The 20967-nt window shown below is 44.3% G+C and overlaps 1 protein-coding gene across 4 annotated transcripts in view; it reads right to left on the bottom strand.

The window, feature by feature from the left end:
- The window catches only part of ERI3 (ERI1 exoribonuclease family member 3), a 131521-nt gene extending 110786 nt beyond the window's left edge, over positions 1-20735 (bottom strand). For 2 of the 4 annotated variants that reach the window (XM_066269385.1, XM_066269386.1), the window contains exons 1-3: positions 20349-20704; positions 18284-18359; positions 4263-4540 (exon numbers count right to left, since the gene is read on the bottom strand). In XM_066269385.1, the coding sequence (XP_066125482.1) occupies positions 4263-4540; positions 18284-18359; positions 20349-20483 (489 nt within the window). In that variant the 5' untranslated portion in view covers positions 20484-20704. The other 2 variants (XM_066269382.1, XM_066269384.1) reach the window with 2 other exon arrangements.
- Between the last annotated feature and the right edge of the window lie 232 nt (positions 20736-20967).

The raw sequence follows: 20967 nt of genomic DNA, 5'->3' as shown, positions 1-20967 counted from the left end.
CGCCTCCTCCCCTGTGTGTTGGCCTACACCTCATTTTCCTCGCTGACATTTGCTCTGGTCATTTCTGAACACTGAGGTGGTGAGATAACTGCCCTGAGGTTAAAGATGCACAATTAAAGATTCCACCAAAGCTTTCAGGCTGCTCCCTGGGCCTGGGGGTCACAACCACCACCATTCCAAGCACACCCCCAACCAAAATGAGCAACATGAAACCCTGCTAGCAGGATAAAGGAACCACAATTTAAAGCATTTTAAACCATCTAAATTAAAATTTAAGTGAAAAAAATGTTTTCAAATGGAAAAAGTCTCATATTCAACCAATACCTATTATGTTGATCTCAATTAAAACATGTAAAATGAGTGCAAAACCCAGAAAGTGAAAGCCTATTACTGGCAAACCTACCATTCCAGTTTCACCTGGCTGAGCAAAGTACAAAAATAAACAGTAAAAAGGATAACAAATTGAAAATATCACATTATACTATGTTTATAACCAATATTGTTACATACCCAAGCACAGCAGAGCTTACACCTGTTAGTTTTTCTAGTGGCACTTCTTTGGGAATAGTTCTAATAACTTGATTGAGGGATTTCTGAAAACCAGAGACAGAGAGAATGAAGCCAATGCCAAGCCTCCAAATAGGCCCCTGCCCAAAATTCCTTTTTGCCTCCTACATAACTGAGGGGCAATGACACACTCCCATAAGAATCAGAAGTTGACTCTGCAGGGGCCTTAAGTATTGAAAGCTCCTGGGAGCCAGGCAGGAGGGGAGTTGAAATGGTTCTGATTCACAATCCCAAGCCTATTCCAGGACGCGTGCAGATCTGCCCACAAAGTCTGCCTGTCAAGTGAAGAGCCATCAAGGCATTCTGAGAACACGCTAGGGAAGGCTCATCTAACTGGCACACCATATTCTAGTTCTTTGACTGCCTTGTCTAGAAGTTCAATCACATTCCAAATCTCAATCTTTCCTGCTGCTATTTAAATTCATTTCTTTTTTGTCTTTATTAAAATGAAGGGCAAGTTATCATCATGCTCCTTGGAACAATTACTTCCTATATGATGAATTTATTTAGTCTGGATAAGCAATTAGTCACTACAACCATATTCAATTTCTTTTCTTCCCAAGTCTTATTTTTGCCTCTAATGATTTTTATTTCTCTTATCATAAGCTTTTCCAATTTTCCCACTGCCCTTGTTGACCAGAAGACCAAAAGAGCACAGAGGCTCTAATGAGAATCTGACTTATGATGCCCTAGGTGGAAGGATGCTGTCCTTTCTGGGACTGACAACTTCTCCTGCAAACTTTAGGGAAGACTTTTATTTTTTTAAGAGGAAGAAGGGCACTTTAAATTGCCTCTAACAATGAGTCTCAAGCCTCTCCTGAGCTGCTCATCCCTTTCCTGAGACTGGTTCAATGGGCAGTCCAGCAGAGCTGCCCGGCCCCAAACTCACGTTCCTACCTGTTGATCGCAGCATTGTAGAGGCTTAATGAAGGGGAGCTGCATTACATTTATCACTCGCCCTAGATCCACGCAAATCCATCACTGTGTCACAGCAAGAAGTTAGATTGATCTGACAGGATTTGCTCTTCTTCACAAACCCATGTAAGTTATTACTCAGTACCCTATGCTCTTCTAGCTGTTTGTTGATTGATTATCTGACGATCAGGTCAAGTATCTTCTCTGGAATCACAGTAAACTAACGGGTCTATAATTTCCAAGATCATTCGTATTCCCCTTTTAAAGATAAGCAAGACAGCAAATGCTTCTTCCTGAGTTCTCTAAAGCAGCAGCTAATGCTTTGCTAATAATGAACCAGGGCAGCCAATTCCTTAAGTGCCCTTGGAATCACATCATCAGGGTTCATTGATTCTGCAGATAATCTTTAATCAGACCCAGATCCTGGTAAATAGCATGAAGCCCTACCTCAGTCTGGGTCTGAAAGGCCTTGGTGCCAAAGTCTGGGAAGGAAGTTCATGATACAAGTGGCTTAAATCTGTATTACAATATGTCTTCAGCATTGCAATAAATAAATAAAAAGGACAAAAATTAAAAAGAACAATACTCTTAAAAATGACAAGCCAAACTGAGACATGAATCAGGCTTCACCTTCAGCAACATTAGTAGGACCCTCAGCAGAATAAGAAAACAGAGCTACATAATTATCTGAGTTTCTAATCTAACTGAAAGTTCAGAAACAAACACACGTAGGCATGTGTCCAGAGGCAGAAAGCAGGAAAGGCCATAAGAAAGGTGCCAAGCAATCATCAGGTTCAAAAGGACGAAAAATATGTATAATGGATGTGTTGGATTTCAGACTCTATACCAGTAAGGGAAATAATATGGTATATTAGGAAAGGGATCCCTGATTCTGAGCCTAAGAGAAGCTACATAACCAAAATTCCCACCTACCACCCAGGCACTCCCACCAGCCTCTCCAATAGTTCTGGGAGGCAGAGAAGAAGCCCCTACAGCATGCGCTGAGGCAGTAAATGTGACTCAGGTAGCTTCCAAGCTGTACTCCCTTTTATACAAAATCCTTTCCCTTAGGATGGGCTCCTCAATCTGTTCCTGTCTTCCCAAGCCTCAGTAGGCCTGATTCCAATGCCTCAAAGGCAGACTACTATTTTAAGGAAGAATAGGAAAGAGAAGAGGAGAAAGGGGAAGGAAAAAGGGTTGTGGTATTTGCTTTATGAAAAACAATCTACTATTCTAAAGAAAGAACACCTTCCTGGAAAAATTATATCATGAGAAATGAACCCAGTTTATCTCTGAGGGAGTGAGGGAGAATGGACCTCACTTCTCCCTGTCTTCCAAGTGCCTAATGCCACAGCCCCCTTTTCCCTCCTCCTTACTATTCCCAGACCAACATGTCTATGCATCCCAGAATTACATACCTGATAACCCAGGCTCCCAGGGAAGAGTTACAGTCCTAGAGCCAGGCATACCCAAGTTTCCCACGCTACAATGAACTGCCATATCAGCTCCCAATCATTCCTCCAAAGCAAACACCAAGCACTCTGAGATCACCAGCATAGGAGCCTCTCTGTTGCTAAGCCAAGCTTCCTAGAAGCACTAATTTTAAAGGTCTCTGAATATAGTTGGTGAATAAGAAATAAAAACAAGTAAAAAAATGTTTTTTTTTTCCAACAGACCAACAATGAATGGTACTTGTTCAGGTTACCTAAGGCATAACAAATCATCCCAAAATTTAGTGGCTTAAAACATCAATAATCATTTATTATCTTTCAGTTTCTGTAAACCAGGAATTCAGGAGCGGTGCAGATGGCTAGTCTGGCTCAAGTTCTGTCCTGAGGTTGAAGTAAATGCCCACTGGGGCTGGAGTTATATAAAGGCCTGAACGGGGCTGGCAGATTCACTTCCAAGATAGCACCAAGAAACATGAATGGCAAGCTGGTACTGGCTTTTAGCTAAAAGCCTCAGTTCCCATACACATCTGCCTCTCCTCAGGGCTGCTTGAGTGTCCTCATAGCATGGTGGCTGGCTTCTTCCAGAACAAGTGATCTAAAAGAGCAAGTGGACTGCAATGCTTTTTATAACAGCCTCAGAATGTCTCTTCCACTACACTGTATTGACTATACAAGGCTAGCTCTGATTCAGTCTGGGAGGGGAGCTACCAAAGGTATGAATATAAAGAAGCAAGGACTGCTGGGGACCATCTTGGAGGCTGACTACCACAGTGTTCCTTAAAGAGCACGTAACAGTAGTGGGAGAAGGAAGGAGGGAGGGAAAGGAGAGAGGAAGGGTGGGACAAATGGAAATATTTTGATTCCCAAAGGCTGAAGTCAGAAAGAAACAATGCACCTGGTTCTTTCCAGAAACTTAGGTCTACCTTACCCTAGCATGCCTGAACCAAGTCCTGCTTCCTAGGCAGGAACTCCAGCCCCAGTGGGCATTTACTTCAACCTCAGGACAGAACTTGAGCCAGACTAGCCATCTGCACCGCTCCTGAATTCCTGGTTTACAGAAACTGAAAGATAATAAATGATTATTGATGTTTTAAGCCACTAAATTTTGGGATGATTTGTTATGCCTTAGGTAACCTGAACAAGTACCATTCATTGTTGGTCTGTTGGGAAAAAAAAACATTTTTTTTACTTGTTTTTATTTCTTATTCACCAACTGGTAGCTAAAAGCCAGGAAGACATGAGAAAGTTCCTCTGGATCCCAGGATACAAGACTATCCTCCCGCCCTCCTTACCACCCCACCTTTTCTGAAGCAATGATGCAACAGTTACCTGAGGATGAATCTGTGGCTTGTCGCACGTGGCCTCAAAGTCCAGCACTAAAAAGTAGTGATATCTCTGGGGAGGGAAGGACACCATTGCCGCCATGGACGCGCCAAAGCCGTGGGCCGCCAGCTTTCTGGTGGATATGGAGCAGAACTCGGGAACACCACAGGGAGAAAATAAGTGGGAGCCCAGCACTTTTCTTGCTCTTGAAAGTAAATATGAAGAAAATCGAGCTGCTCCAGTCTGTAAAGGTGCTAGCATTGAATATCCAGAAGCATCTAAAACTTAGGGGAGGAAAATTAAAAAACAAAAACAAAAAAACAGAGAGCCTGGGTTACTCCCCTCCCACTGTGGCCCTGTTCCACCTAGTCTCTGGGATAGTCACACTTGAACCACTCCCCAGTGTTTCTGGGACCCTTTTCTAAATCACACAGTATTCATTACTGAAGTTCAAGACCCTAATACTGGCCCCTGCAGCATTATGACAGCTTGGAGTCTCCCAGATCATTCTCAAAACAACATGTGACACTGGCCCTCATCTTTAAATGGAACTCTAAAATTCATTTCTAAATGAGAGGAGAGAAAAATTCTGTGCTCTCAGTTAACATTAATGCTAAGGTTTCCAAAGTAATATGAGGTGAGCCAGTTGCACAATCAGTCCTGGGAGCTAAGTAGACTCACAGGAAGCAGAAAACACCCAAGATTCTCTCCTCAGTTCCATTCCGAGCCATTTGCCCCTAACTTTCCTGTCTGTTTCTTGACATCTCCACATACCCTCCTCCCTTCTCCAATGTGAAAGCAAACAGAACCAATCACAGGGCAGCTTGCTCATGGTATTCTGCTGATTCCCCAGCCCCCACACCAGTAAGTGGCACCCTGGGAGAACGAATAAGGCCTGCAGAGCACAGCTGGCAACAGCCTTAGGCCTTCCTTCCCATTTGCTGCCTTTAGACTCACTCTCTGCTAGAGGCTTTGAATGACTGCTGGACTTTTTTAAATAGGGAAGAAAAAGAGAAAACCCAGATGTGGCAGTAATGGGGCACTGCTAAAAGTCCAGTAAAGTTCCTGAGTGAACATGTGCAAAAAAAAAAAAAAAATCCAAATGACTTTTCAAGTTTTCCCTTTAAATTTGCAGAATGTCTGCTCCTTAGAGGGCTAACTAAATATAAAAATCAAAGCCTATGTTTTAAATAACTCAAGTTTCCTTTAAAAAAAAAAGGAACAAAGCAAAAATTTTGTGTTTTTCCCCTCTTTTATACCAAATATTCAAATTCCCTCAAAGTCAAACAAGAAATTTCACTGCCAATACAGAAATGGCCATAATCTGGAAGCCCATTCTTACAGAGCCAAAAGCTTGCCTTTGCAAGGCTGCAAACGAGCACTTATACCCTCACTGAGGGTGGAGGAGGAGAGTATTCGGTGAAGTCCAGAGCATACTCAAAGGCAATGAGGTCACTACTACCTGAGTGGCCAGGGGACAACACCAAGTTATCACTTCTCATCCTGGCTCTCCCCTGACTCACTGAAGGAGATACAATAACTTTCCTGCATACTTATTAGGATATATGCTAGTTTGCATTCTCAGTTTCCCTACTTCTAGTGAGATTCCATGTAGAGTAGACTGAAAAGAGCTAAAACGGAAAAGTTCTCTAAGTTCTTCAAGGATCCTGCATAAGCACTGTGCTTGTTTTCACCATAGCTTCACAGCCTCTACAAAATACAGCCAAAACTCAGCCTGGGGTAGACAAAGGCTGGCTTGAGTCTCATTAGGGAATCTCTTAGAAAGGCAAATGGGCCAATATCCCTTTGAAAGTGGGAATTCAAAATAACTCTTCTACCACCCACTCCTGAACAGTACTGAAGCCTTGTGAGATGGGAGACACCAGTCTGCTCAGATTATTCATTCTCTTTTGGATCTAAAGTCCTTCAGGGCTTTAGAACACTTCTCTCACTTATCAAAATCAGGCTATGCATAAGGACTTTTTGAAGTTTAGGTTAGTGTCCTCCAATGTGTAAATATAGTGTATAAAGTGTATATATAAATAGTTGACAAGACCCCAGATGCTACAGGCAATTAAGCATTATGATTAAGGAGGGCTTCCAGGTTCGTATCCTGGCTTTGCCAGTTATTTGTCATGACACCTTGTGCAAGCTCTGTTGTTCAATTCTCACCTGCAAAATGACAATAATAACAGCTCCTACTCCTTAGGTGAGAATGAAACGAGAGGGTACACATAAAGCACTAAGAGAAGTATCTAGTATATATGGGCTCAATATTCACTTACTATTGGGAGAATCCAAAATGGCCACAGAGTAAGTGAAAGCTACACAGCTACACACCTCCTCCCAGCACCAAACTGTATTTACAACTAAATTATAGACCAATATTAGCTTACTATTATTACTACTACTATCCTATTGGGCTTTGCCCACTTTGTCAAACCTAGATCCCCATTTTTGGGGCCTGTAAATCCACTTAATGCATAAGGTAACCTCAGAGAGTAACATTAATGTCTCCTACATCTTAGAATGCACTAGACCTTTCATACAGCATACTATATATGCCGTATCCCTTTCCATGAACAATATGTTGATAGCCAGAGGTCTTCCTGCCTGCAGGTCTTGCTTTTCCTATCTGCTCTTACCAACATCAAATAGCTTCTCTTCTAGAAGTCTTGACAGCAGACATTAGGAGACCAGGCTTCCACATGCCAATAGTCACTAGCTTCTATTCTTCCCTTACTTCTAAAAGCCAAGTTCAACTCAAGTCAAGAAACAGAGAGCTCCTCTCTCTCTTCCCTTCCTGAAAAATTCAGTCTAATGGCTTTAGAGCCATTAGTTGTGGCAGAGGAAGGTGTCAACAATAGCTGAGTAGGGGGAGCAGATGGGTCTGGAAGTTAGTGTGAGAGCCCAAGTAGGTGAGGAGGGCATCCATCAGATGCAGGAAGGTGATGTAGCATGCCAGTCCATGTGAGGTATAGAGGGCATCCATGGGGAAGTGGTGGAGGGGTCTGATGTGGGGAGTCATGGGCAGGGTTAAAAAGGCACCCAAGAGGGGGAAACAGAAGTGGCAACAATGGGAGATTACTTACATACAGAACAGAGGAATTAATTAAAGAAGGGTATATATTAAGGGTAATGGAAACCAGGTTTTTTACTATTAGAGGATAGAATTAAAACATGGAAAAAGGAAAAAATTTGTGGTGTCGAATTAGAATTGAAGGTAAAAGAGCAAACTCAGTTTCTGATAAATAATATATAAAAATGAAGCTAGAGGCACATGTGAATATTAACATACACACACACATACACAGATATATAAACACATGCATATATATATTTTCTAGCTTTGTCTGCTGAAGGGCCAGGAAGCAGCAACACTCCAATTGCAATGAGCACACATAGCACTCAGTTGCCTTCTAAATAACATTCTCCAGAGCTCTTTGGAGAAATGACTGATTCCAGGGCTATGGCAAGGAAAGGACAAAATGAACCTGCAACATTTTGTGCCAGAGAGAAAGGAAATTTTCAATGATAGGAACATATCAAAAGGATGCAGAAGTTAGCTTGAAGGGGATCCCACAGGCAAGTAAATAATGATATTAATAGATTATAATGTGCTGAACAAAAAGGAAATCCATGAGTCCATAAAGATATTAGTTAGTTAATTAATTAATTAAAGTTTGATAAGGGATATTCACATAGTTTAAAAGTATCTTCCCAAAAAATTTTTTTTATTACAGGGAGTAAGTTTACAATGGAGAAGCCTGGCAGATATCACCTTAATCCACTGAACAAAATTAACATCATTAATAATGGGATAAGTCAAAATCCTGCAGCACATGATAGGACGCAATGAGAACAAAGCATCATTTCTGTGATATTCCTGTCAAAGATGCATACCTAAATATAATAATTTCAGACAAACCCTAATTGAGGAAGAGCCTTATAATCTTCAAAAGTGTCAAGGTATAGTTACTTAGGTAAATCTAAAGGAGACTAAAGAGACTTGATAATTAAATACAATACACAATTCTGAACTGAATCGTTTTGCTACAAAGGACATTACGGGGACAACTGGAAAAACTTGCATGGGGTTTGAGGGTTAGATGGAGGTAACAGTATCAATGTTAATGTCCTAGTTTTAATGGTCACATTTTGGTTAGGTAGGAAAATATCCTTGCATGTAGGAACACATGCAAAGTATTCAGGGTGATAGGGTATAAGGTCGGTAGTATAACTCTCAAATGGTTCAAAAAATTGTTTTGTACTGAACTTTCAATTTTTATGTAAATTTGGCCTATTTCAAACTTTTTAAAAATTATCTTTTCATACATATGCAATTTGGTTTAAAAAAGAAAAATGAGCCCTGGCCGGTTGGCTCAGCGGTAGAGCGTCGGCCTAGCGTGCGGAGGACCCGGGTTCGATTCCCGGCCAGGGCACATAGGAGAAGCGCCCATTTGCTTCTCCACCCCTCCGCCGTGCCTTCCTCTCTGTCTCTCTCTTCCCCTCCCGCAGCCAAGGCTCCATTGGAGCAAAGATGGCCCGGCGCTGGGGATGGCTCTGTGGCCTCTGCCCCAGGCGCTAGAGTGGCTCTGGTCGCAACATGGCGACACTCAGGAGGGTCGCAACATGGCGACGCCCAGGATGGGCAGAGCATCGCCCCCTGGTGGGCAGAGCGTCGCCCCCTGGTGGGCGTGCCGGGTGGATCCCGGTTGGGCGCATGCGAGAGTCTGTCTGACTGTCTCTCCCTGTTTCCAGCTTCAGAAAAATGCAAAAAAAAAAAAAATGAAACCAAGAACAGGCAGTATGTGAAGGAGCAATCTCCTCACTGTCCACAGAGGACAGGACGCATGCTCTCCTCTGGCAGGGAGGATGCCAAGTCTCTATAAGAGTCCTCAGTTGGTGGCCCTAGCTGGTTGGCTCAGTGGTAGAGCGTAGGCCTGCCATGTGGACATCCCGGGTTCAATTCCCAGTCAGAGCACACAGCAGAAGCGACCATCTATCTGCTTCTCCACCCCTACCACCCCATCTCTTTCTCTCTCTCTCTTCCACTCCCGCAGCCATGGCTCGAGTGCATTGACTCTGGGCACTGAGGATGGCTCCGTGGAGCTTCTGCCTCAATCACTAAAAATAGCTCAGTTGCAAGCATGGCTCCAGATAGGCAGAGCATTGGCCCCAGAGGGGGGTTGCCCGGTGGATCCTGGTTGGGGCGCATGCGGGAGTCTACTTCCCTCTTCTCACATAGAAGAAGGAAAAAAAAGAAGATTCCCCGATTGGTACCCCCTTAATGGGCATTCCTGCCACCATTAGAGTCTTCTCAGGAAATACACCTGCCCTCAGGGCAGTGTGCCCTTGTTCTCTCTGGCTTCTTACAGATTTCTCTTTTCTACTGATGCCTTTATACTTTAGTCAGTTTGTAACATATAACTAGAATTTATCAACCAGGACTTTGGATATCTAGTTGAGAGGCAGGACACAAAAGGAACAGTTTATGATTCTGTGTATTTCTGCACACCATCTTTCACCAGAGACCAAGATTTATACACATTTATTCTCAGATACCCCTTTCTTTCTACTAGTAAATTAATGGTAGTATGTAGCCTATGGCAAGGAGGAAAATGAATGATTCTCTCTCTCCTCAAAATGAAGGGACCAGCCCCCCCGGGGCAGGGGAGGGGTAAATAGGGACTGCCATGGGGCCAGCCTGATTTGGAGAAACAGCCCTGCGCCACAGCCCCTGGAGGACGGTTTCTGTGCAGAGTATTTACACAACAGACACCAATGGCTCCTCTGCAGCCATTACTGTCCGTCAGGTAAATAACGCATGTGCCAAAACACACATTTAATGAGGGAAATAATATGCCTTTATAAAAAGCCTCAATCTGTATTTACCTGAGAGACCAGAGAAGCACCAAATCACCAGATTAGGGGAACCACAGAGGAGTCATTCTGGTGTCTTGGGTAAATAGACATTTTATAGCCTTCCATTACTGGAGGGGGGGGGAGTGGGAGGGCCAGGGGAGGGGGCACCATCCTTTAATATCCACATATACAGGCCAGGGGAACATGGGGGATAGGAAAGAAGAAAAGCCCATCATGAAATATGGATCTACTCCTACCCCATTTCCCCAACCTATACTTGGAATCTGGGGGGTGTGGGAGGTAGGGGAAAGATATGGGCTTGTATATCCCTAGATTTAATCCATTCCATTAAAAGCCAGACAGGGAGGCAGGGGATTCCCGAAAAAATCCAAGGCACCAGAGGCAAATTCTGAGTCCAGCTGACTGGAAGCACCTGGATCAGCCACAGCTTCCCCAGGGCCCAGTCCTGGTGCACGTCTCTGTCCCAATCTGACCTGTATTACAACTGCTCAGACACCTGAGTCACAAGGCATCAACAGAGAATACAGTAATACCTGTCTGGAACTCATTCAGTCACAGGCTCTATCTTAGGCAGCTAAAAATAGCCTGGCAAAAATATAAATAAACTGCATGCCTTCAAAAGTCATAATCTTCAATCTAATGAAAGCATCTAATGCCAGAGCACCTTCTATGAAAATCAGACTGTCAAAGGTGAAAGAAAACCTAGAGGTGACACAGTCTAGCCAGCCAGTGAAAATTAGCCCCCAAAAGAGAAACAGATTGCACAAGGTTCACACAGCAAGTATGAGTAAGAATAGAATCCAGGGCTCCCAACTTCCAGTTCAGGGCCTTGGGCCACTACCCCAACAGAAGGCCTCATCACCTGTCCCCCAAGCTTCTATGCAGTCTCACAGTGGAGAGCTAGATCTAGTATGCTGAAAGGTAAAGGTTGAGACAACAAGGCTTGACATGCCCTGGAACCTCTACACAATCTCCTGATGGTCCCAAAGTAGAATGGAAGAAGGAACTCTAAAGCTGGATCCTCAACTCAACAAAACATTCTCCTCTCTATAACCCGTCACTCCCTTGACCTGAAGCTACAGCTGCTTCTGCTCCAATGTGGTGCTAGAGAAAGCTCACCCAACATCAGAAACAGCTGCTAATTCCAAACTATCAGCAGAGCTAAAATCACTAAAGACCTTGAGGAACACCAATTTCTGGTGGCAACATCACAGGCCACTGGAGATTCACTCTACCCGTCTGTCTGAGCAGGTCAAGGAAGCACATAAAAAGAAGTGACTGATTTGCCTGCTGTTTTTTAACCCATCAGCCATACCCAGTTGCTTGGGCAAACTCCGTAGAAGGCCAGAGTTGGGAAACATCTCTTCACAAAGTCCTGTAAGTCAGCTGTGACCCCATCACACACAGAGGAAAATGCTTATTTCCTAGCACACCATGAGTAGGACAGAAATGGATGAAGGCCAGGGTATGGGACGCTCACCCAGTTAAGCACCTTGCACACTTGTAGACAGCATCTGACCCCAGAACCTTTTATACCCCTGCAAGACGGAGAACTGATATAGAAACAAGGAGTCACATAGCTAGTTACCAAAATGCTGGTATTAGCCAAGCTTAGGTTCAAATGCTGACTCTACCACATATTCTTTGTAATAATAGCTATAATAACACCTATCTCTTAGGGGTTCAATTTAGTCACACGATGCACATCGTTTTGTACAACAGTATGTGCTCAGTAAAAGGAAGCTATTGTTAACACATGATAAAGCGAAAAAGAAAACATTTCCTGAAAATCTATAAACCAGGCACACTATTAGGAATTTACATATTTCATCTCATTTAATCCCCTCAACTAGCAAGCAAAATGGATAACAGTATTATTACTTTACATATGAGAAAACTAAGGCTCTGAGGCACTCAACTCTTTGGGGTTCTGTTCTCCTCTCCCATGGATGAGGACCCACATTTCCCACTGGGCTAATTCCCCAATCAGCCATAAAGCTAATAATGCATATCAGCTTCAGTTTTTCTTCTGAGGTGTGACTTTAACTAAAAGTAACTCAACCACAAGCAATAATTTAGTTGGTCCAATTCATCCAAATGTGTTTGCATAACAACTTTATATATATTTTAGCAAGAAAAATAAACTGCAGCCCTGAGTAGAAAAAGAAGGAACAGGAAGCGGTAGTCTGAATTAAAACAACTACAGCACAAAAGAACTCAAAGCTTTTTCTCAAACACAATTCTGGAGGAGCAACTGCTCCCACCTCACAGGGCAGAGAAACTGGCAGGAGGCAGGTAACAACCAGCTCTTGCTCAACTCCCCAAATGTGTTGTTTCCTTTTACAAATCTGTGCCTTGCCAAATGCTCCTTCCTCTCTTTTAAACTGTACTTCCATTTTCACCAGGCAAATTACTGCTCCTTCTTCAAAATCCAGTTCAAATCTCCCCCTTTGCAGTTTTCTCTGACACTCTATCATAAAGTTAATTGCTTAAGTGTGATCCAGTAGCACAGTTTATCCCTATTTCATAACTTTTATCTCACTATATTGTAAAGTTTTAGTTATCTGTTTCTCTTCCCACCAGTCATTTTCAGGGAGAAGGTGAGGATGGAAGATAGCAAGTATGCTTATACGTGTGTGTGTGTGTGTGTGTGTGTGTGTGTGTGTGTGTGTATTTATTTATTTATTTTTGGTGACAGACAGAGGGACAGACAGGAAGGGAGAGAGATGAGAAGCATCAATTCTTCGTTGAGGCACCTTAGTTGTTCATTGATTGCTTTTTCATATGTACCTTGATGGGGGGGGCTACAACAGACCGAGTGACTCCTTACTCGAGCCAGCAACCTTGGGTCCAAGCTGGTGAGCCTTGCCCAAAGGAGATGAGCCCACACTCAAGCTGGCAACACCTCGGGGTCTCGAACCTGGGTCTTCTGCATCCCAGTCCAACGCTCTATCCACTGTGCCACCGCCTGGTCAGGCATATGTGTACTTAAAAATCATATCTGATAGGCCCTGGCCGGTTGGCTCAGCGGTAGAGCATCGGCCTGGCGTGCGGGGGACCCGGGTTCGATTCCTGACCAGGGCACATAGGAGAGGCGCCCATTTGCTTCTCCACCCCCCCCCCTTCCTCTCTGTCTCTCTCTTCCCCTCCCGCAGCCAAGGCTCCACTGGAGCAAAGATGGCCCGGGCACTGGGGATGGCTCCTTGGTCTCTGCCCCAGGCGCTAGAGTGGCTCTGGTCTCGGCAGAGCATCGCCCCCTGGTGGGCAGAGCATCACCCCTGGTGGGCGTGCCGGGTGGATCCTGGTCGGGCGCATGCGGGAGTCTGTCTGACTGTCTCTCCCCGTTTCCAGCTTCAGAAAAATACAAAAAAAAAAATCATATCTGATATAATTTCTTTGACTTGTTTCTGGTCAGACCCTTTAATGCAGTGGTCCCCAACCCCCGGGCCACGGACCAGTACCGGTCCATGGTGATTTGGTACCGGTCTGCAGAGAAAGAATAAATAACTTACATTATTTCCATTTTATTTATATTTAAGTTTGAATGATGTTTTATTTTTAAATTTATTTATTTATTTATTTATTTTTTAAAAGATTTTATTTATTCAGTATAGAGAGGGAGAGAGAGAGAGAGAGAGAGAGAGAGAAGGGGGGAGGAGCAGGAAGCATCAACTCTCATATGTGCCTTGACCAGGCAAGCCCAGGGTTTTGAACCAGCAACCTCAGTGTTTCCAGGTTGACGCTTTATCCACTGCGCCACCACAGGTCAGGCTATATTTAAGTTTGAATGATGTTTTATTTTTAAAAAATGTTTTTTATTTATTTTTATTTTATTTATTCATTTTAGAAAGGAGAGAGAGAAGGAGAGAGAGGAGAGAGAGAGAGAGACAGAGAGAGGAGCAGGAAGCATCAACTCCCATATGAGCCTTGACCAGGCAAGCCCAGGGTTTCAAACCGGCAACCTCAGCATTTCCAGGTTGACGCTTTATCCACTGCGCCACCACAGGTCTGACCAGATTCCCTCTGTTACATCCGTCTAAGGCTCACTCTTGAGGCTTGTCTCAGTCACGTGATACATTTATACGTCCCACCCTAAAGGCCGATCAGTGAAAATATTTTCTGACATTAAACCGGTCCATTGCCCCAAAAAAGTTGGGACCACTGCTTTAATGCTTTTTAAAATTTCAAGTAACATTAAAGAAAAGCATAAGATTAGGTTTTTTCTTCTAAAAAGTGCATGAGTTTAAAAGGTCTGAGAAACACTGAGCTAAACATAGATCCTTAAGGGCAAGGACCACATTTTATTCATTTTTTTATTCCCAGCACAGAGCCAGGCACAAGTAACTGAGTTGACATTTGCTGAATAAATGTATATACCCAAAGTCATGATGCCAACTGCTCTGGAATCAGAACATGTTAGAGAGCAGAGCAGGGCCTAAGCACCACGCAAAGCTTCTTTTCTTTTTCTGTCTCTCTCTCCTTCCTAGTAAACCACCTCATTCTGTCCTCCCAGTTAGAGGGAGGGGGAGAGGGAGAGAGAGAGAGAGAGAGAGAGAGAGAGCACACAACATTGCCTTGGTGCTGGAATACTATTAAAAGGATTAATTTAGGGACCAGTGTTTGGACTGTCACATCCAATCACTACCCACAGATCTACAGCTTCCCAAATCAAGCTCATGCAAAGAGGAATCAATTGCAAGGACACAGAGGGTCTGAACAGGCATACTAATGGCCTCCTGAGGTGCCAGCGGCCAGCTCTGACACTCCCATAAATTATCCGTCTTTTGATTTTACCTGTAGCTGTGGGGCACAAGGCACAATTCTGAACATATCAAAGCAATCTCTTATAACCCAAGGCTCCCCCAAGAATGTCCCCAAAGGAGGATGGGCTAAAAAAAAACACAATGACCCAAAGGGAATCTGCTTCCCAACAGACCTGTTCCTAGCAGCCATCAATTAAAACCCAACAGGACCAAGTGGATAAAGTGGGACCCAAATAAAGCCTTAGCAGATCTGAACAAGGCATGCATCAGAATGCATTTCTGCAGTGACTACACATCTCTCACTCAAAGGAAGAGAGATCACAGCAATAAACTAACACAACTTCACTTGGAAGCAAATCTGCATTAACTCTCACAATACCTTACATCTTGACCTCAGGCAACACACTTAACCTTACTGGGCCTCAGTTTCCTCAATGGGTAATAGGGATAATAATGCTGACCACTTGACCCACTTCCCAGTGTGGTGGTGAAAAGTGATAAAACTGTGAGAAGCACTTTATAAAGATATAGGGCCACAAGGCGGCACCACTAATCAATGACCCTGACAGACTGGGAGAAATGACTGGTCACACTTTGGTGAATTTCTTTTGGATAGCTGCTCTCTCAGTTCGCTTCATTGATGGTATTGGGGCTAACGTCCACCCTAAAGAGAGTTCTGGGATTCTAAATGGGACTCCTGCTGTCTGAAAATTTTACATTATGAAGAACGGTGCCTTGCATTAGTTGTAACTTCCCCCTGTCTGAGGACTGCCTCCACCAGGGTCTATGCTTCTATCATAGAAGCCAAAACATACTTAGCCAAAAGCCAACTCACCCAACTGCTGGCTGATTTTTTTAAAAATTATTAATTGTGTAAAATACTATGAGTAACAAAAGTTAAAGACACTGTGCTAAGAACTTGACATACCAGGTATATTATATCATTAAATCCTTTAACCAACCCTACCTAATAAGTCCCATTATCTCCATTTTAAGGTAGGAAAGCTAAACTCAGAGGTAAGTCACTTAGCCAAAATCATGTAACAATGTCATCAAAAACCTAAAGGCTTCCCCCTTCAGCAACGCAAGTACACTTGGGGCTTGTAGGAGGAAGACAGTTCATCAGACACTCAACTTTATTTGGCCCCTGTGCCTGACTGGGAGACATTCCCAAAATCAGAAAAAAGGTCATGAGTTTGCCACAAGCAAGGAGAGACTGAGTAGGACATATAATGAGGATAATTCCTGGAAAGCTTAGGAAAATACGTCCTCCTCTGTGAGTATAATTCAAGAAGTCCAAAGCAACTGACATTAAGCTATGAGCCCTAGGACCAAGATCCCTGCTATGGCTCCATTTATTTCCTACTTCTTTAAACAGGAAAGAGCTCTCACAGTCTTTTCAATAAATTGACACTAATCTTCCCTTCCTACACCTTTCCTAGTCTGTGAACTAGGAACTGGTTATCTTCAACAAATTCTTTAGTTGACATCTTTTAAGCTCCAGGAGAATTAGTATACAGAACAATAATATACAGATATACAAAGATTCAGTTACACTCAATCTTTAAGTGTCAAAATACTGCCTCAAAGAGGGAAATACCAAATGCTCCCCATGTACTGCCACAGCCTCCTTACTGGTATTTCTTACCCAGTACTGTCTCCTCCAATTCATTCTTAACACTGAAATAAGAGTAAAGTTTCTAAAACACAAATCTATTATCAGTCCTCTGCTTAAAACCTTTGCATAGATTCTTACTGCTCTTCTGAGAGTCTGATTCAAGGACTGGCAAACTATGGTCCACAGGCCAAATCCAGCTACCACTTAGAGTTTACTGGAAAACAGCCATGCTCATTCATTTTCGTACCATGGCTGCCTTCATGCTGCACCAGCTGAGTTGAGTAGAGTTGAATAGTAGTGATAGAGACACACAAAGCCTAAATATACTGCTCACAAAAAACGGGATATTTTATTGCTTCATATTCACTTTGAAATATCCCCTATTTTTTATGAGCAGTGTATTTACTGGCCCTTTACAGAAAATGTTTACTGACCTGGTCTAATTATTTTTTCCACCCACACCTACTCCTAAGAACCGATAAGGTCCTGGCCTCTGTTTACCTTTCCTGTTTCATTTCTCACCGTATTTTCCTACCCCCTGCGCACAGTGTACTCTTTCAATCACACTAAACTTCTGTTTCTCAAATTCAACAAAGCTCTGACCCTCACACTTGGTTCCCCATGTTTTTATCTAATTCCCAATGAGGAGGTTATTTCCTCTGAGAAGCCTTCCCTTAGCCAACTGGACTGGGTGAGGGACTTAGTTCTGAGTACTCCCAAAGCACCTACATTTACATTATAGCACTGTCAGAGTGTATTATCATTGTTTCTTTACTCTCTGTCTCTTTCATGAATTTGTAAGCTTTTTGGTGTCAGGGAGAGTAGCTACCTTATTTACCACCACAATCCCAGAACCTAGCAAAGTGGCCCTAAAGAAAACAGCTTCTGAGATTCTCGATATCAATCATCAGGGTCCATCTTTTTAGCCAGTCCTGATCCTTGTAAAATGGAGATAGGCTGGGATTAACCATATACCCAAAGATGACTCATAATCCAAATTAAACCATGATCCCAAAGCCCTTAGTCAAATGTATTATCAAAAGCCATATGAATGTGTTCTTCCTGCCTAAAGATGTCTATTTCTCAGAATAAAGAATTATTCCAGCTCTACTAAACCTTTTTTTTTTTTTTTTTGTATTTTTTTTTTTTTTTTCCTGAAGCTGGAAACGGGGAGAGACAGTCAGACAGACTCCCGCATGGGGACACACACACACACCCCCCCCCCCGGCAAGATGCTCTGCCCCTCTGGGGCGTCGCTCTGCCGAGACCAGAGCCACTCTAGCGCCTGGGGCAGAGGCCAAGGAGCCATCCCCAGCGCCCAGGCCATCTTTGCTCCAATGGAGCCTTGGCTGCAGGAGGGGAAGAGAGATACAGAGAGGAAGGAGGGGGGTGGGGTGGAGAAGCAAATGGGCGCTTCTCCTATGTGCCCTGGCCGGGAATCGAACCCGGGTCCCCCGCACGCCAGGCCAACGCTCTACCGCTGAGCCAACCGGCCAGGGCCTCTACTAAACCTTTTTGAAGTAGGTGTTTATACAATGCCCACAAAGAAATCACTACAGAACTTGAGAGTCTGGATACCCCACCTCCAACTCTCATACTTTATAGACTTTGGGTTTCAGTGGTATTTGAGCATATGGTATCTCATCAGAAAAATCTATAGAAAAATACAATTTGTATCAGCCCCAACCCCACACCCTCCAAGCCCAAATACTCGCAAGGAAGAAGTCAAGCCAACCTTGACCATGCAGCAGGATTCTCACCTCTCCTTACTTCAAAGATGCCAAGGCTGGTAGCTGGGGATGCTGAAGGTTCTGTGAGAGCTGGAAAGCCCCAATGCTGTGGATAAATACACATCTCTGCAACAAATCTATTTCAATACAAAGGATCAAATCCCGAGGCGCTACGGTTTGAAACAACTTAAGGACCAACAGTATACTTCAAACTCCTAAACTCAAACTACTTTGGGCCAATAGCCATCTATGTGGAAGGACAGTCCCTGTGTAGGTTTCAGAAACTACTACTACTATAAATTTCTGGAATGGTGAATTCATGTTCTCTAGTGGTATACTTTTCCTCCTAAGGAGGCTTATCTCTCAGAAACTCTAAACATTTACAGTATCTAAGCCTGGACTGAGAAAGAGGGCCATGAAGTGGTGGCTCTCTGGATAATTCCTGAATCCTAGTCTTGTCAAGGAGAGGACACTAGTAAGGATGATGGCATTCAAAATTTAGGAATTGAGGCTGAGATTGGAGGAGGGGTTGGTTGCCACAGATCACAAAGCCATATTGCAAATGGCCACATAAAACAGGAAACACTTGCAGAATACTTCCAGGTCTACCTCAAGTTCTTAGGAAGTCGAGGTAACCAAATCCCAAGTCAAATAACCATGGACACCTATCATATTTATACCTAATTCAGATCGTTCAAAGGTCTTAAAAGTTGCAGAGGTGCCCTTATGCACCAGCAGTGCCCTTTGCACAAAGAAACGTCTAAGTTTGGAACCAATCTATTCCTGTCTACCACTCTAGACATATTTAAGAGTTTATTCTACTCAGATCCCCACCACAAACAAAATACTTTTCAAGATGAAAAGAAATAAAAGCACTTTTATTTGGAATTTTAAGTTGGAAGGAGAGCTCTTAGCAAAGCTCTATGACCTAGCTAGCCGATTATTTACAGGATCTTTGGGGAAGAATTGTTAATGAGCTTTTAATTTGGAGTGCTTAAGTTGCCAAAGTGCTCTGAGCTCCAGTGAAGCACCACAGAATCCATAAAGGAAACCTTATCAATCACTTGTCGGCAGGTCCCTTCCCCCACCCCCCACCTCTCTGAGGAAAGGCAGCCAAGTGGGTTTCTAACCAAGATCACAGACACACACATTAGTGGAGTCACACTTCAAGTCCCCGTTTATAAATTGGCTTTTAAATGGTAAGGGATTCAGGTATAATATACTTAAGCTCCAGGCACGAACCCACTAAAACAAGGCATGCTGTGTATGATAAAGTCAGAATAAAGCAGAATTTGATGAAGCCACTTTCTAGTAGAAACTCTACAATCAAAAATCATTCAGCCAATCACAACCTACTATAGTTCAAATAGTGCAGTCTTTAGCCAGTGGGATTCGTGGTTTTTTGCCTTTCGGCTGGGAAAAGGATAAAATGTCTGACAGGAGCTAATGCCATAGAAGTAGCCAGACACCTATTGCAGAGGCAATGATAGGCATCACCAGTTTGCAAAATCCAGCCCTAAGGACAGAATCCAACCCCACCCCACCCCCAGCTAAGGGCCACATTCCGCATCTTCCAAATCTAGAAGGAACAGTTATATTTTGCAAGAACTCGAAGTCAAGCCCCAATGCTAGCTAATTTTAAGAAAGCACCTGTTGCTGTAACATTTGCAGGAAAAACAAACAGAAAGCTAGCCCTGTTAGGCCCCTTCTCACTCCTTCCACCGTCACTACTACCTGTTACAGATATTCAAAGAGGCAAACTGCTAACCCTGTGTGTACCTGTGGCTGTTAGGGAGGGAAACGGGGGATGTTCTATCTACTCTCCTTCCTGGTTTTCTATTCTTTCTGGTCAAACCTCTCTTCCTCCTCCCTGGTAATCCCATGTAAGAAGTCAGCACCCTTAGTCACCTCATGCAGTCTGCCTTGCAGAGAGAGCCCTACCCCGCTCCCTCTCCGCCTGAGCATTACTGGGTAGAGCATGCATCCAGAGTGAGCGCATGGGCCAACACCCAAGCCGCACAATTTGCGCGCTGCGACCCTCACCCCGCATGCACCAACCCGGGCCCAATCTGGGGGGCCTCTCCACATCACCCACCCCGGGGTGTTGCCCCCAACTCGGGCCCATCCAAGTCCAGGGGAGAGCAATGGGAGGGGCAGGCGGCCAAGAGACCAGCCCTCCTTCCCAGGGCCGCCCCCGTCCCCCGTCCGCAGCGGGAGAGGCTGTCGCCATGGCAACGCCCCCTCCTTGGGGCCAGCGCGGCAGGCTCCCTCCAGGTGCAGGCCCCGACGTCTCCCTCGGCCTCAGCAGGCGCTCGAGGCAGTTTACAGCAGCGGGCGCTGCCCGCGCCGACTGCGGCGTCGGCCGGACTAAAGCAAGGCCCGCTCCGCCCGCTCTCCACCGCCCGTTCCCAGCCGCCTCAATAGCGGTAGCCAGCACCACGAGTCCACAACACCGACTCACCTCCGCGCACTCTGACCCCGGCCGACGCGGCGGACGGGCCGGCGCAGTAGCCAACCGCTGAGCCCGCCACCGGCTCCTTCGACCAATGGGGTGCAGGTAGGCGGGGTTTATTTTCTCCAAAAGTTCGCTCTCCCGCCGACATGCGCGCTACGATATGTCAAGATGGTGATTCCCCGCGGCTGGCCTTATGGGATTTGTAGTTCTGAGGTTGCACGTACTCAGAAAAGAGGGGAGGGGAGCTCACTTCCGACTG

The sequence above is a fragment of the Saccopteryx bilineata genome, chromosome 3 (genome assembly GCF_036850765.1).
Source record: "Saccopteryx bilineata isolate mSacBil1 chromosome 3, mSacBil1_pri_phased_curated, whole genome shotgun sequence".
NCBI lineage: Eukaryota > Metazoa > Chordata > Mammalia > Chiroptera > Emballonuridae > Saccopteryx > Saccopteryx bilineata.
Note: the sequence above shows the minus strand (reverse complement) of the source record. Positions and strands in the feature narration are given on the sequence as shown.